General features: G+C 55.9%; 1 protein-coding gene across 1 annotated transcript in view; it reads right to left on the minus strand.

Moving 5' to 3' along the window:
* Nucleotides 1-16,331, minus strand: part of RIN3 (Ras and Rab interactor 3) — a 117,466-nt gene that overhangs the window by 14,618 nt on the left and 86,517 nt on the right. Inside the window, exons 6-7 of the mRNA XM_082648792.1 lie at nucleotides 8,935-10,503; nucleotides 6,687-6,995 (exon numbers count right to left, since the gene is read on the minus strand). Of these exons, the coding sequence (XP_082504918.1) occupies nucleotides 6,687-6,995; nucleotides 8,935-10,503 (1,878 nt within the window). The remainder of the gene's footprint in view (nucleotides 1-6,686; nucleotides 6,996-8,934; nucleotides 10,504-16,331) is intronic.

Genomic DNA, 16,331 nt, shown 5'->3' on the forward strand with positions numbered 1-16,331 from the left:
CTTTCCCCTTGCAAGATGTCCCCAGTCCCTCGAGTCCCTCGAGAGTTCCCCGGGGCCAGTTGGAAAACCACTGGTCTACTTTGAACTCCCAGCTGCACGGATGAAAGAGCTGGAGCCCGAGGGAGGGAGGTTCCCTGTAGTCTGTGGCTGACGTGAGACGAGAGGCCAGCCTCTCTCCCACTGAGCTTCCCAAAGCGACTCTGTTGGGTTGTTTGTGCTTTTTGCAGATGCTGCTTAAGTCTCAGTTCTGCTTTGAGCAACAGTGGATCCCTGAGGAAATCACTCCAGCTCCCTGGGTTCCTCTTCGGAGAGCTCAGCCCACAAGCCAGTCAGCCACACGGGCTGCGGGTGCAGAGACCAGAGGCCAAAAGTCCCAGCCTGGCTGGAAAACGTGTGAAGCCACTGTGATTGGGCCTGGCCTCCCTGAGGTCATCTCTGACCCCAGGGCACCCTGGAGAGGCAGGAGAACACAGCAGTACAGCACAGGACCTGGATCCAAGTCCCAGGGCCCCACTCACCTGCTCAGGTGTGACCCTGAGCTTGCTGCTTCACCCTGCCGAGCCTCAGTTTCCTTGGCTGTAAAATGGGGATAACAACAGTGCCCACACCTCGTGGGGGTGGTTGTGATGTTTCAGTGACAAGACAGATAGAAAGTGATTAACATGGTGCCTTCTGGGTTACATGTTACACATGGTTATTATGCAAGACAGGAGGGTAACGTGGCTTCTAATCCTCAGAACGTGACATCTTAGAGGTCCTGAACCCCATTTCTGTTGTGGGCATAAAAACAAGGTTATGCTTTGTTTCCAGGCCTGGCACATATGTTCTCTGTCTCTCTCTCTCTGTCACCTGCATGTCGATGCCCAGGGGGACTTAGAAAGCCTCCCTCAGCCTGGATCCCTGGATGGCTATACGGAGCAGAGCCCAGTCCCCACTCCCCAGCCCTCCTCCATCCAACTGGACTTCCATGCATGAGAAATGAATTTGTACTGAGTTAGAGATTGCAGGGTTTATCTGTTATAGCAGAAAGTATTTCCTTAACTAATTATCTATTTACCTACCTATCTATATCTACTTCAAAGAGACCAGATAGAAATCTACCGCAATACTAATCATCCTTTTCTACAATAAACATTAGTGACTTTTGTCATCAGAAATCAGTTTAGATTTTTTAACATCGATTTTTAGAAACCAACAGACTGACCTCCCTCTCTGTCCTGTCTACCCTCAGTCAATGTCATAGGCCTGTCGATCCCTGCACCTGGGGTCTCCCAACCCCCGCCTCTGCCCTGCCTGAGCCAGATACAGACTCTCGAAGGAAGAGAATAGCCTGGGGGCCTTCACTGCCCTCTCGGATGTTGCCTGCTCTTTATTCTTTTAAGAAAGAGCCCCACATTTGTGTGCACTGCATTCTCCTTTCCTCCCCCCAACGCCTATCTTATGGAGGAGTTCTTGGGTTTGAAGCTATTTCTCCCCAACAGCAGGGCCAGCCCTGAATGCTGGGTCTTAGACACTGAAGAGGTGGGAAGAGCTTGTCTGTCAAAGTAATGGGACAGATGATTCTAGAAGTTCTAACTGCTCTCACCGAGCCTCATGCAGTCTGCTCCTGGCTGCAGGACAGAGGGCCAGGTCTATCCAAAGCCACTGTCTCTGTGAGCTCCCCACCCTCCCTGACACGGGCCCCTAAACCTGCTACAGTGGAGGAAGCACTTGATCAGGACTCGGGAGCTTTGGGACCCGTTCCCAGGCTGGCTGCTTGGGACAGTGATGGAAGCACAGGCTCTGGAGTAAGGATATCCTAGCTTTGAATCCTGGCCCATCTGTATCATGGGCATTAACAGCAACTACCTTTCTGGAAAAGACAGCCTGGCCGTTACCTCAGGCTTTGTGTCTCTAAGTTCTGCCTTTCCCACTGTCCCAGCCAGTCTCGCCAGCAGCCAGGCCGTGTGGATACCAGTTACTATCGCCAGCATCGTGCAGTGGGAGAGATGGGCCGGTGGAGCTTCTTTCCTGGACTTGAGGGGCTGGGGCAGGGCAGGTGGGGGGAAGGGCAGTTTTCTGCGTAGAGTGGGTGTCGGTGGTGGAGGTCGGCGGCAGCCAAGCCGGCGCTGTGCCCTCCACGGGGTCGCCCATGCCTCCCAGGGCTTCCATGGGGAGGGGGGGCGGCGGGGCTGGGGACCACACTCAGAGTAGCAAAGCTCTGGAAGCGTCTGGTGGGTGAGGGGGCGAGGGTGCGGGAGGGGAGCGGGGCCGGGTGGGCGGAGGTTGTGAGCAAAAGACCTGGTCCTAAGGTCACTGCATGTCAAAGTCAGAAGAGAATTTAAGAGTCAGTCCAGATCTGGCTGAAAATGCCTAACCTCAGTCTAATCATGCGGAAACATCTGACAAACACAAAATGAGGAACTTTCGTGACAAAGAAAAGATGGGGAGGGGCAGGGAGGGAAACCTGTATTCTTTAAAGATGCCAATGCCATAAAAGACACAGAAAGGCTGTAACGTTCCAGATTAAAGGAGGCAACTAAATGCGGTACCTGACCTTGGATCGGACCCTGAACTGGAGGAGGAAATGCTAATGAGAGCCTAGTTAGATCAGTGACCACCTGGAATACAGGCAGTGCAGTGGAGAAAAATATTTTATTGATGTAAGTTTACGAAGCAGACAACTTTAATGTGGTTATGTGAGGGAATATCCCTATTCTCAGAAGTATTTAGGGGTAAAGGACCAAGATGTATGTAACTTGCCCTTATATGATTCAGGAAAAAATTACATATGCACAGAGAGAGTATAAATGATAAAGCAAATGACGTAAGATAGTAACAGTCCACAAGGGGTAAGTGGATGTTCCTATTTTAATGTACTATTCCTATTCTTGAAGTTTTTGAAGTCTGAAATGTTTTCCAAATGAAAGATTTTCTCAAAAGGCCAAAAAATTTAGCAGCAGAACTGGTTATTTCAAACAAAATCCCAGGTGGAACCCTGTGTGTAAAAGAGGGACAAGCAGGTTTGTCTGGGGTCAAGCCCAGTCCTGTGTCCCTCTGGCGGCCCCTGGGGTGCCTCCTGGAACCCAGCTTGGAAACCACTGAGTGGCTGCATCTTCCACATTTGGAGCAGCCGTTCCTGCATCTTCACATCTACTGGACACTCACCCACACACCTGTTCGCCTCTGAGCCTCGCGACAGCCCAGGTGAACGGGGCTAGAAACCAGAGGCTCTGGAAGATTAGTACCTCCTTGGGGCCACGCAGCCCAGGTGTTTTCTGTGTGCTCTCCCCACCTCTACCCTGCACGGCAACCTGCAAGGTAGGTCTTATCATCCCCATTTTGCACACAAGCAGAGGCCCCATGAGATTCAAGTCTAAGGCTACAGCACCGGAGCGGGGTTCAAACCCACGTCCTTGAACGAACCCTCAGACCCCTGCTCTTCTTGGCGGAACTGCTTCCTCTCAGGGGAAGAGGCTGAGGTTCCGAGTGGGGCAGCCCAGGTAAGATTGGGAGCCACTGGGTTCACAAGGCCAGTGCTCACTCAGCAGTGGGAGGGGAACCCACTGTCTGGCTCTTGCCAAGAAACCCATCTGTTCCTGGTGGGTCTGTTCCTGGTGGGGAATCTTCACACGGAGCCTTGATCCCGTCCTGAATTTCTGGGCTCAGAGTCTCCCTGCCTGGAGCTGGCTTTCGAATCAGCAGAGGTTCCTGTCTTCCTGCCCGGGCCAGCCAAGGACAAGGAAGCTATAAGCGTCCTTGTTCTGTTCAGTCTTTCACGGGCTGAGCTCCGGCAGTGCCTCTCTGTCTTTCTTTTCCCTCAGATTTAGCCATTCCCTCCCCCATTCCCTGCTCGCTGGTAGGTTTTTAGTAAGTAAATTCATTGTCAGCAAAACAGTGTTTGAAGTCACTGCCAAGACACTGAGTGTTTAAAAGAACTGCAGGAAGCTCAAGGCTTCTGAGTAAACGGGGACTCGCTGAGGATGCAATTGCCCATTTCAGGCCCAAAGCTGCCTCCCTGATAACGGCTCAGGGTCTGTAGAGCCCTGGGCCCTGACTTTGCCCCGAGCCCCCTCAAGGCAGGGAGAATGACTGCCCGAATGAGAAGTTCAGAGGGGAAGGTAACTGTCCTTGTTAAGTGCCAGCCACTGGGCTGGATGCAAACTGCAGACTCATCTCAGTCCCACAACAGCCCCATAACGCGGGTGTAGCTGTGCTGACTTAACACAGGCGAAACTGAGGCTCAGAGCACCGAAGTTACCTGGACAATCACACAGCTGGGAAGGAAGCACGGATCTCTCTCTTCCACATTCCCCCAAGGTCCCAGGCCCGCCTGTCTGTTCTCGCCGAGGCTGCTCCCAGCAAAGGGTCCTACGGGGCTTTGTCTCTTTTCCTGCCCTGATCCAGCTGCCCCCTCTGCACACCACGCAGGACACCCCCTGAGCCTGCCTCCCTCCCCCGCTGCTGACCTGGGGCCGCCTCGCTCTGAGAAGGTTCCTGGCCAGCTCTCTGCCACGCCACAGTGGGGACTTAACCTCCAGCCTCACATCGCTGCTGTGGGCTCCTGGACAGCTTCCCGGGTTCCGCACCCCTGGGACAGAGCAGGCCCACCTCTGAGAGCTCTGGGGGGTGCAGGCTGCCTGCTGACCCCCACCTTACTTCCTTGGAGATTTCTGAGGCGGTTTCTCAGCTGTGGAGCTCACACGCTGGCCTGGTCTCTGGACTCTGCACCGCATGGGACATCCCATCTCGAGGTCTGACTCCCACTCCGTGAAGAAAACCCTCCACTTCAGCACCCCGACTCCACTGCTGTAACCCTCTCTCTTCCAATCACATTTCCAATATTATGATAAAGGGTTAATGTGCAGCTGTAAGTCAGGGTGGCATCTGCTTACGGGGAACAGTATTCATTCTCACAATTGACTGTTGGACCCAAGTCAGTTTAATCCAAAAGAGTGACTCCAACCTGGAACTGTGGCCTGTGAGGAAGTTTTTCTAGGGTGAGGGGACCTTGCACCATCCCCCAGTCACACACTAACAGATGTTTTCTGTTGGCCTGTGGTCACACTGGCCTGCCCTTCTCCAAGGCAGATGGAGAATCCCTCCCCTAAAACAGCCACCACTGGTCGAGCCTGCTAGGCACCATGCACTGAGGTTGACATTTGACATATGCTGTTTCCAATACCCACAAGCGACCAAGTGTGGCTTCTGAACCATTAGCGGCCTTAGTTTTGCCTCTTTGTAAAACAGCTTCCTCAGATGAGGAAACTGGGTCTTATGGGGTTAAGTAAATCACTCAAGGTCACACAGGTAGTAAGTGACAGAGCAGGAATCTGAACCTAAGTCTGTATGGCTACAGAGGTTAAAACTCCCTCCACTCTCCATTGCCATGGCTGTCATGTACAGTTACGCAGGTTGCTTACTGCACAGGGACATCCAGCTGAAGGGGTAGTCAGGGGATGAAATCCAGCCAGCATTGCGCTCAGTGTAAGGTGTGCACCACGGTGCAGTGGTGCCTGTGCTTGTCTGCCTGGAGGAGCACTGGGACAAACTGATTAGAAATGGTCCTAATGATGCCCTTCCCAACATCTGCACCCCCTGCTAGGTGCCTTTGCAGCTCTTCTCATCAAGCAGGGAAGTCTGGTTCCTCACCCCTTAAATCTGGGCTAGTCTTGTGACTAAACGAGTCAGTGAAATGTGTCAGACCGGCGTTGTGCCAGTTCAAGTTCATACCGAGAGGCCTTGCAGGCTGTACTTGCCCACTTGGACCCCAACTACCGCCATGGGTACAAGCTTGGGCTAACCTGCTGGAGAATGAGAAACACGTGGCCCAGTCACCCCCATCCGAGACCAGTCAGTAGCCAATCGACCACCCAACACATAAGCAAGGCCATCCTAGCCCAGCCGGCCTCCAAACGACCCCGTCCGACCACAGACCCTCGCATCAGCCCAGCCCAGCTCGGGCACACCTGCCCCACTGGCTTCTGTAACTGATTTACATGGCCATTACGGGTGGAATTGTGTCCTTCCAAAACTCATATGTTGAAGCCCTAGCCCTCAGTACCTCAAAATGTGACTTCATTGGGACATTAGGTCTTTGCTGATATAATTAGCTAAGATGAGGTCATACTGTTGTAGGGTGGGCCCCTAATCCAATATGACTGACGTCCTTATCAAAAGGGGAAGCGTGGACACAGACACGTACACAGAAAGCACACCATGCAAAGACTGGAGTGATGTTGCCACAAGCCAAGGAACTCCCAGAAGCTAGCAGAGAGGCCTGGAACACCTCCTTCCTTACGGCCTTTAGAGGGAGGAGGGCCCTGCTGACACCTTGATCTCTAACTGCCAGCCTCCAGAACTGTGAGACAATAAATTTCTGTTGTCACCAGTTTGTGGAACTTTGTGGCGGCAGCCCTAGCAAACGAACGTAGCACCTTTGCCTAATTCATACGAAGGCACAGTATGGGCTGGCTTCCTTGGCTGCTTTCAGTGTGGCAGCCAACCATGGCTCCCCTCCCGGCCCCCAGGGAACCCACCGTGGCTACTCCTGCCCCAACAGGCTTCTGATTCTGGGAAGGCTTCTCCAGTGCTTTCCAAGGGCTCTGGAGTTGTCGAGGGGAAGGGGTCCCAGCCTCATACGATATCGCTGCTCCAGGGATCTGGAGAGCGCCCCCAGCCCGGGTCCCTCCTGGCTGCCCACCTACCTGGGTTGCCAAGGGCCATGGAGTCGTAGATGAGCTTACAGGTCTTGAGCAGGGTGGAGATCTTCTTCTCGGGCGAGTAGGCCTTGTGCATACTGGCAAACTTCTGCAGGATCTTCTCCATGATGGGCGCCTCCGGCACGCTAGTGGTCACGCCCAGGTCGGTGGTTGTGGTGGCTAGGATCACCAGCTGGTTCTCCTTGAGCTGCTGCAGCGAGCCGTCCTTCCTGTGGATCTCACGCAGGCAGGAGTTGATGGCCTCCTTCAGGGGCTTCAGGACACACTTGTACAAGGCAGACTCCACAATGGCTTCTGCAGGGGGGCGAGAGCAGGAGGGTGAGGAAACCAGCTGCAGGGATCCTGCCCCCACGTCTTGTTGCCTGACAGTGTGGCTATCCCCATGCCATGTCCCTGGAAGGACATACTCACAGCCCCGGCAGGTACAGCCCACAGTTCTGACAGGTGAGACAGTGTAGTACATTCAACAAAAGCCAACACTGCCTAGGGCACAGGAGCCACACATGGTACGTAATGCTTTTCACAGGGCCTGGCACACATGAAATTCTCACAGGGCTGCTTACTAGCACACCACCTCAGAGAGCACTATGTACATGGGAGTTGTGCAGTATACAACCTGTGCAGCTGTACCTGGAGGGCCTGGGTGCCCAATAAATGTTTGGTAGAGTTATTCTTGATGTGTCTCTTTCAATGACCAGATCCATCTGAATCTAGTCTCAAGAATACAGTATAGCCAGAACCTGACTTCTTACCGTTTCCACGGCTACCACCTTGACCTAGGCTGTCATCATCTCTTACTTGAGTTATATGAATAGCCTCTTGCCCTGGCTTCTTTTAGTCCATTCTCAACACAGCAACTGGCATAATCTTGTTATGCCGTGTTTGATCATGACATTCCTGTGCTCAGAGCCCTGTAATGGCTCCCATCTCATCCACCATAGAAGCTGCAGTCTTTCCCGTGGCCCACAAGCCCCCTCTGCGACCTGTCCCTGTGACCTCTCTCGCTCACCACCTGTTTGCTCCCTGTGCTCATGCTGCCCCAGCTACCTTGGCCTTCTTGCTGTTCTGCCAAGCGGCCAGGCTTGCTCCTACCTCGGGGCTTTTGCACTTGCCATTCCCTTTGCCTGGAGAAATGCACGTGGCTACCCACATGGCTTACTCCTTCATTGTTCAAATGTCATCTTATCCCAGAGGCGTCCTGATCAGCTAGTGGAGTGAGAATTAGTCATCTCTGATCTCACAGCGACTGTGCAACATACATGCCATAATCCCCACTCCGCAGATGGACCAACGCAGGCTCTGCCGGTGCAGGTCACACAGCTAGTTGGGGCCTGAACAAGGATTTGAACCCACGTCAACTTGACACCAAGGCAATGTTCAGCTTTGGTTGACAGTAGGGAAATATTCTTGGAAAGTCTTTCTGGCTCTGTCCGATCCCCAGGGTCTCAGCTACTGGCCCAGCAGGGGAGGTCCTAAGTCCTGTCCCTGTAGGGAGACACCTGAGCTGCTCTATCCCTGGGAGGTGAGGGAGGGGCCCATGTCCCCACGGCTGAGTCTCAGGAGAGGTCAAGATAACCCTTCCCTGGCACGCACGCCTAGGCTTGGCCCATGTCTGGGTCTAGGGCTGGTCCTGGCTGTCTTGGTCCTCATCCTGCTGCCTCCCTCTTCTCCTTTGCTTCTCCAGCCTCTTCAACAGGACGACACACAGCTGCCCTTGCCTCCGTCACCCCACTCCTGTCTGTCCTTCCAGGCCCTCAGAGCCTCTGCAGCTAGAGGCGTGGTGACCCGGAGGCAGGGACCTGCGGTCAGCTTCCCCACCGCCCCTGGCTCCCGTGTAACCTTGACCAAGTCCGTTCCCCTTCCCGGGCCTTTTTCCTCATCTACAGAATAAGAGGGTCCATGCCCTCTAGGGTCTCCACATCTCTGCAGCCACCAGATCTCTTGCAGGGACTGCCTCTGACCCTCCGCAGCCATGTGTGTTCGTGCTTTTTTTTTTTTGGCCGCTAATCGCTCCTGCTGACTTGTCTGCCTAACAAAACCAGGAGCATCCTGAGGGTGGGGTCCTGCCCAGCTCTCAGGTGGTTGAGGTTCTGCCATCTAACTGGGCCCATGGGCCGAACTCGGAAGGAGGAGACAGAACAGCAGAGGGGTTAGTTCACGGAAAGGGAGGATCATCTGGGTCTATCCCTGGCTCCCACCCGCTCCCAGCCCCTGCCCCAGGATGCGGACCGACCTAGCTCCTCCTCGGAGTGCAGGGCGGGGTCCACCAGGGCCTTGAGCTCGGTGCTCTGCAGCAGGTAGCTCTTGAGCTGGGTCATCATGGTGCGGATCTCCTGCAGCATCTCCATGCTGGAGGTCTGGTGCGCCATCATCTCCAGGCTGTACACCTTGTAGTCCTGCACCAGGCTGCCGAAGTACGAGGCCTTGTCCTGGGCCAGCTCCACCACCCTCTTGTACAGCTTGCGGTTGTTGGAGAGGAAGGCGCTGAAGACGCTGGAGAAGCTCACGAAGCTCAGGCGGTGGCGGGCCTTGCCCAGGATCATCGACGACTTCTTCTTGATGCCGGGGCTGCTGAACTGCTCCAGCTCCTCCTCTGTGCTGCTGGTCGAGTAGGAGTCCTGGTCTGTGGCCGAGGCGGGCACCCCCAAGCTGTCCGAGAGGGAGGCCAGGGAGCCCTTGAACTCCGGGGTGCTCTGGGGCCGGGCCCCGGGCCGGGCACGCGGGCTCTGAGTGCCAGCCGTGGGGGCAGGACCTTGGCCTTCTCCCAGTGGACCGGGCCTGGGGTTCTCGGGGGCCTCCCCGTCCGTGGAAAGCTCGGCAGTCTCCAGGGGAATTGGAAGGACCGAGACCAGCTGCCGGGAGAGCCGTTTCTTCCTGGGAGGTGGGACTGGGGGTTGTCGAATCTTCCTCGGAGGCTCTGGCATGCTGCCCGGATCGTCGGCTTTGGCCGCTGCTTCCTGGCCTTGCTCTGTGGTTCTCTGAGGCCCGTCCCCAGGGCTGCCGGAGGTCTCCTGGGGAGGCAGGTGGAGCGGGGATGCCCTGGAAGGACCCACCGGGTCCCCCTCCGCTGCCGCCCCCCTGTCCGCCTTCCCTGCACTCGGGTCCTCCAGGGAAGCCTTCTCCGCGATGCGGCGTCTGGGAGGGGCGGCGGGGAGGCTCTTCTTCGTGGGCGCTGGAGGGACGGGGGACTGCAAGGGGCTGGGGGCTGCCCCCGGCTTCATCTCTTCCTCCCTGAGGGGGCCCAGGCCTGCGAGGGGACGCGGGAGCCTCTCACAGGCTGTCATGGGTGGCTGGCTTGGAAGCTCTGGGGGGCCTGGGGTGTGGGGTGCCAGGCGGGGGGCAGACGCTGGGGGTGAGGGGGGAAGGGCCTTGGGATGCGGAGGCGGGGGAGCAGCCGCTGAGGGAGAACCGGGCAGAGGGCAGGCCAGAGGGGGGCCGGGGGGAGGAGGCCGGCTGGAGCTGGGGGGATGGAGGGGGAGCGGCGGGGGAGGGGGGGCTGGGCGGCGAGGGGCCCACCTGGAGGTGGGGGAGGTAGCCTCGGAGGCGGGAGGCGACGGCAAGGGGCAGCTTCCCGGGGGTGGCTGCTCAGCCGGCAGGGAGCTGCCGCAGTCCTCGATGAAGACTGGATTCACAAACCACAGGCGGCCGTTTCCTATGGACAGCTCGATTTCACACGAGCAGTTTTCGTAATGGGCGGATGACCTGAGAATGGAGGTGGGGGGCGCTCCCGGGGCTGGGTCTCTCGGGGCCTCCACTGGGCTCCCACCTCCTGGCCGGGGGTTCAGCGAGGAGTCCCAGAATCCTGTCGAGATGAGGGAGGGAGAGGCGGTCAGTCCTGAAGCCGGGCCCCAGCCTGGCCCGGGCGGTGTCTGTGGGCTGCACGGGGGGCAGGGCGAGGGAAGGCCACACACAGTGCTTGCTTCACCGCTCAGAGGGTTGGTTTCCCCTCTTGGACTGTTTTAAACCTCTCCCACTACTTCCTGCTTTGAGAGGGGAAGCCCCACGCCATCCTCCCCTGAGGTGTCGGGCTGGGGCCTGGACGGTGCTGGTGACAGGCTCAGCTTCAGTCCTGTCCCCTGGCGTGTGAGACCCCACGGTGGGGGGGGGCACCCATGCCCCGGGGTGCAGGTACGTACGGGGATGGAGGGGGCAGAACCCCGGAGCTCCCGATGCTGACCGGCTGGGTGCTCTGGGGCAGGTCACTGGACCTTTCTAGGCCTTCATCTAGTCATCCCTAGGATGGGGTCCCGACAGAGAAGTTGCTTTGGGCCTGTTTGGGCCACTGCAGCTGTCACAGCAGGAAGAATGAACTATGGATTGTAGCCAGTGAGCTCAGACCTGACCACCCAAGTGGGGGAATGCCTGCCCTCTGCAAAATGATTCTGCCTCTGGCCAATCTGTCTTAAAACAGGAAGCTGCCCTGTGCCCCCAGCTCAGAGAGCTGGAGCTCCTGCACTGCTGAGTTAAGTCCCAGCACATGCCTTGCTCTTGACTCAGCCCTTAGCTGGGGCCACCAAAGCAGGGCTACACTGATGGTCAGCGCCAGGCTTGTTCTAGGTAACGGGCATGGGACGTCCAAGCTGAAAGGGCGCCGGGGCTTGACTAGCTCAGAGGAGTTCTTGACCTCTCGGTACCAGGCTCTATGGAGAATCTGACAAAAGCTCGGGATGCTCCCAAAAGGCCACAGGAGCACATTTTGAGAACAAGGTCACTTGGCTGGCAGGTCACTGCAAGCTCCCTCAGCAGCTCCTTTTGGAGGAGTTTGGAACCCAGGTCTCGTTCCACGCGTTCATTTCAGAGATCGATAGTGCAAATTCATTGTTAGTGATTGAGACAGGCCTCTAGCCTCTCACCCAGGGCTCTTTACCTCTGGGAGGGAGTCATCAGTAAGAAAACCACCAAAAACAGCATCAAAGACAATACGAGGAACAAACGTGCACTGCGTTCTGGCTGTTGGGGATTCCTTGCTCTACAGGGACCATCTCACCGATCCCTGACCACAGGCCTCTGGTGTAAGTCCTCATGTTGTCCCCGTGTGGCAGATGACGATGAGAAAGCCAGGGAGATGAACGGTCACCGGGGTGGTGAGTGAAGGAGCTGGAATTTGAACTAGGTCACACTAGCTCTAAAGCTGAGAGTGGCATGGACATATAGACACTACCAAACGTGAAACAGATAGCTAGTGGGAAGCAGCCGCATAGCACAGGGAGATCAGCTCGGTGCTTTGTGACCACCTGGAGGGGTGGGATAGGGAGGGTGGGAGGGAGATGCAAGAGGGAGGGGATATGGGGATATATGTATACGTATAGCTGACTCACTTTGTTACACAGCAGAAACTAACACACCATTGTAAAGCAATTATACTCCAATAAAGATGTTAAAAATAATAATAAATAAATAAATAAATAGAGCCGTGTGCTGGGCCACCCTTCATAGGAACTTGCGACACTTCCCATCCTGGTTGCTCTCCTGGCGTGAGTGAGTAGTGGGGTGGTGAGCACCCCAGAACGGGGAATGTGGTAAGAACACAACAGGCTCTTGACATCGAAAGAAAGGAGATGTTGCAAGATGGCCAAGGGCAGCTGTACATGTGTGTGCACGTGTGCGTGCCCGCCCTAAGGGATGGGCACTCTCGGGGCTGTGGGTGTTTGCCACCTTGCTGGCCAAAGGGGTCAGAAACCCAATGAAGGTGAGCAAGGTGTAATCCCAGGATGGTGGGGCTGCCGAGAAACTGACTGAAAGAGAGCCGTGCGCATCCACAGGGGAGCAGGGCGGGACTCATGGTTCAGCCCCGTCCTGGGCAGAGGCTCCCAAGCCTGGAAGTGCCGTGCGGCTGTCTCCACAGCATCAGATGACCAATTTTTGTGGGACTTTCTGACACGCCAGGCTCTGTGCCCATGCCAGCCACCACCTGAGGACGTAGAGAGCCCGGAGGGGGAGGGTGCGTCTCCAGGCTCTCCCTAGATCCAGGCGGGTTGTTCCTGAGGGCTGCCCGGGCCCTATGCTTCACTTTCTTGGGCAGCTATGACCCCTCCATGACCGGTCCATTCTCTCGGGTACTTCGCATGGTCTCCTTGGAAGGTTTCTTAGCAAGGAGCAGCAGGCGGCCAGTCTAAGGTGACTGGGCTGCAGCCCCATAGGTGAGCTGAGGCCCCTGAGGCTCACCTCCAAGTTCTCATAAGACCCTTCCTTTGGGAGAAGGTGCAAGTTATGGGGTAGACGATCAAGAGAACCGCCCACCCATGCTCGGACACTCCCATTACCACTCACCTAGATCGTGGCCATAGGCTGCCTCCATGCCCCCATCCCGCCCCCAATCCATTCTACTCCTTGTGGCTCTGTGCTGGGCGTATGGTGGGCCCTTGATTTCTATTTGTTCAGAATCGCTTCCCAACCTTTAGCCTGGCATTCAAGGCCTGTGGGATCTGGCCCCGTACACCCTCCCAGCGCTGCCTACTGATCTCCACCCGCTCTCTCTGCTGTTCACTTCTTCCTGAACACGCCACGGGCCACCACACCTTCAGGTCTTGGCTAGTGTGTTCCCTCTGCTTGGAATGCTTTTCCCACCCTCTCCACCTGGCAAACTCCTACTCATCCTCCAACACTCAGGTCAAATGTCCCCTGTTTGGCGGAGCCTTCCTGACACGTTCAGGCCTCACCTACACTCCCCTGGGCTCCGCAGTCCTGGTGCACACTGACGGGAGAGACCAACCCTAGGACTGTACTTCTCTGGTTTCATCCTGAACCATGGGAAGAGGTCTAAAGACAAGAAGAGAAGAAGTGAGAAAATGAGAAGAGGGAGGCAAAAAGGAGGGCAAAGAGCTCTATAAGTGATGGACCACCAGCTGGACTGCCCGCCTCAGGATAGCAGGGGGGGTCCCTCATGCACAGAAAAAAAGAACACATTTTCCACCGCCCAGATCTGTATTCCTACAAGAGTGGAACAGACAGTGGGGTTCACAGAAATGGGCCCGGGGCCTGGGTGATTAGCAACCACTCCCCTGCCCCTAAGATAGGCCTGGTGGTTGTACCTCGCAGGGCAGAGGACCCAAAGCGAATGCCGCTCTGAGGGGTGAGGAGCTGCACCCTGGGGTCTGAGGGCCTATTAGGGAACTCAGTGGCAGCATAGGTCTTTATGCTTAAAAACAAGGAAGTAGGGCTTCCCTGGTGGCACAGTGGTTGAGAGTCCGCCTGCCGATGCAGGGGACACGGGTGCGTGCCCTGGTCCGGGAAGATCCCACATGCCGCGGAGCGGCTGGGCCCGTGAGCCATGGCCGCTGAGCCTGCGCGTCCGGAGCCTGTGCTTCGCAACGGGAGAGGCCACGACAGTGAGAGGCCCGCGTACCGCAAAAAAAAAAAAAACAAGGAAGTAGGTAACATTCTCTGCAGCCTACACAATGCCAAGGCCAGGGGAGAAGCGGAACGCTGTCATGCAGGCCTTGCGGTTGGCCCGGCTGTGGGCATCTGTGCCCACCGGCACTGGGCAAGCTCAGCTCAGTGGTCGCAGTTCCCCTAAGGGCCTGTGCCCTCACTGCCTCTGTGCTGCCCTCGGACTGAGGCAGATGTTTTGCTGGCCCTGTGGCTTCCTGTGTCTCAGCTGGGGATGCCTTCTGCCAGGCGTCCACTCCTACAACCCTCAGAGGTCCCGGGCCAGGCCAGGTACTGGGCTGTAGACCCTGAAGGCAAAGGTGACAAAGGTTTCACACTTGAGGAGCCCTGGGCTACCGGCAGAACAAAGAGGGGACGAGTAAATGCAGCCAAGTATTCCAGATGCCATGGAAACAGCTAGAAAGTCTGGTGAGATCAGCGGGTGAATGTTGTTGTGGCATCCTAAAGACGGGCTGTTGGACAGCCATTCAATCTGGAGTTTTCACTGAATTTTTAGTAAGTAGGAAAATTCTCATTATATAATGTAAAGGAAAAAGCAAGTTACAGGCAAACTTGGAAGCACTATAGAACATATGCTTTTTCTAAACATATTTTAAAAATATTAAAACATATACATACTACAAATATGTCTGAGAACCTCTGCAAATCTAACCCCTATCTGTCACCGCTTTCCCTAGATCCCTTTTGCACTCAGATTCAACTGCATGCAGTTTAGTGCCGAGCTGCCCCCTATGTTAGTTTTGCGGGTCCAAGCTTATACCTACATAGACCTTTTGAACGTTGGCTTTTCCAAGGCCAAACTCAGACTTTCTCACATCAGCTCACGAGCAAACATTCTGGGCGATCTCGTGGTGCTGAGCCTGTAGGTCGGTAGCCCCGTTTCAGCAACGCCATCCCTGTCTGAACGGCAGGGCTTGTGCAATGATTTGGATATTCATGACATTCTATTCATTTTGTAAAAAGTGAGTAGAGTGCCAGAAAAAGAACCACCGCCGACACTAGCGACAGAAGACACATACGCCTCGTAAACGTATTCCAACTATGAGATCACCAGGTCGGGAGTCAGAGCCTGGCCGGTGGCAGGTCGGAGCGGGAACCAGGGCTTAGGGAGGAGGCTGAGCTGTGTGCAGAGATGAGCGTCTGCTGCCTGCAAAGCCCGGCTGACCTTCTGCTCCTATCACGGAGATTTCCCGGCAGCCTTTCACTAAGCCCCCTTTTATCTAAGCTCGTTTGAGTGGGTTTCACTTCTCTGCCACAAGAGTGCCTTGCCCAGAACAACGTGTGATGCGCTGGGCACAATGCCTGGTGTGTCTGGGCCCTTGGCAAGTGCTGCTCTTGGCATATTTATCATCACAACCGCAGGTGAAGGTCAGGGAGGTCTGCACATCCCAGAGCCAGGGCCTCTGGCCTCTGACAGGATGTGCCCTTTCGGCTCCGGGTCTCCGTTCATTCTGGGGAAGGACTGAAAAGTTAACCGTTCCTCGGCTCCAGGGAAAACCTATTCTGGTGAACCTCGCTTCTGACCTTCAGCCCTTGGGGACACCAGGCCTGATCAGAACCCTCCGGTTATTCGGATTTCCCTGGCAGTCCAGTGGTTAAGACTCTGTGCTTCCAACACAGGGGGCACGGGTCCGATCCCTGGTCGGGGAACTAAGATCCCACGTGCCGCGTGGTGTGGCCAAAAAATTAAAAAAAAGAACCCTGATTCCTAAGCTTCAGTGCACTCAGATTCCATTTAAATCCCCTTCGCAAGGACACACAATCGGAACTGCCGCCTGCTTCCCAGAGGGCGCCTCCCCTCTCACTTCCTCAACGTGCCCCAGGTGAAGCTCACCCAGGATAGAAGGGCTTTTCTATTCCAGAAAGGAATGTGCTTCTTCCCAGAGGAGCAGCTTGTCTTTCATACAGCCATTCCTAGAGCTTAGGGGCAGCCCCGTCCCTGCACCCCAGGTGAGAGGAAACTGCGGGTCCCTGGGGCAGTGGGTCTTAGGGACGCCTGCCCCAACCTACCCACAGTGAGGCTGCTAACCGACCCTCCTCTCAGAGGTAAGTCTCTCCTGATGCATCTCACTTGCCCTCCCAACTTGGCCTCAAAACTGGCAGCTGACTGCTCGTTGCAAAAGAACTGAGAAGGTCATGAGGTGCAGCTGAGGGGCAGTGGAGGGGCTGAGCCGGGAGTCAGAAGCCCCTGGCATGCATCCCAGCTTTGCTCTTGCCTGCCTGGAGCACCCTGGCCAAGTT

Source organism: Grampus griseus, assembly GCF_964374135.1.
Source record: "Grampus griseus genome assembly, chromosome: 2".
Taxonomy (NCBI): domain Eukaryota; kingdom Metazoa; phylum Chordata; class Mammalia; order Artiodactyla; family Delphinidae; genus Grampus; species Grampus griseus.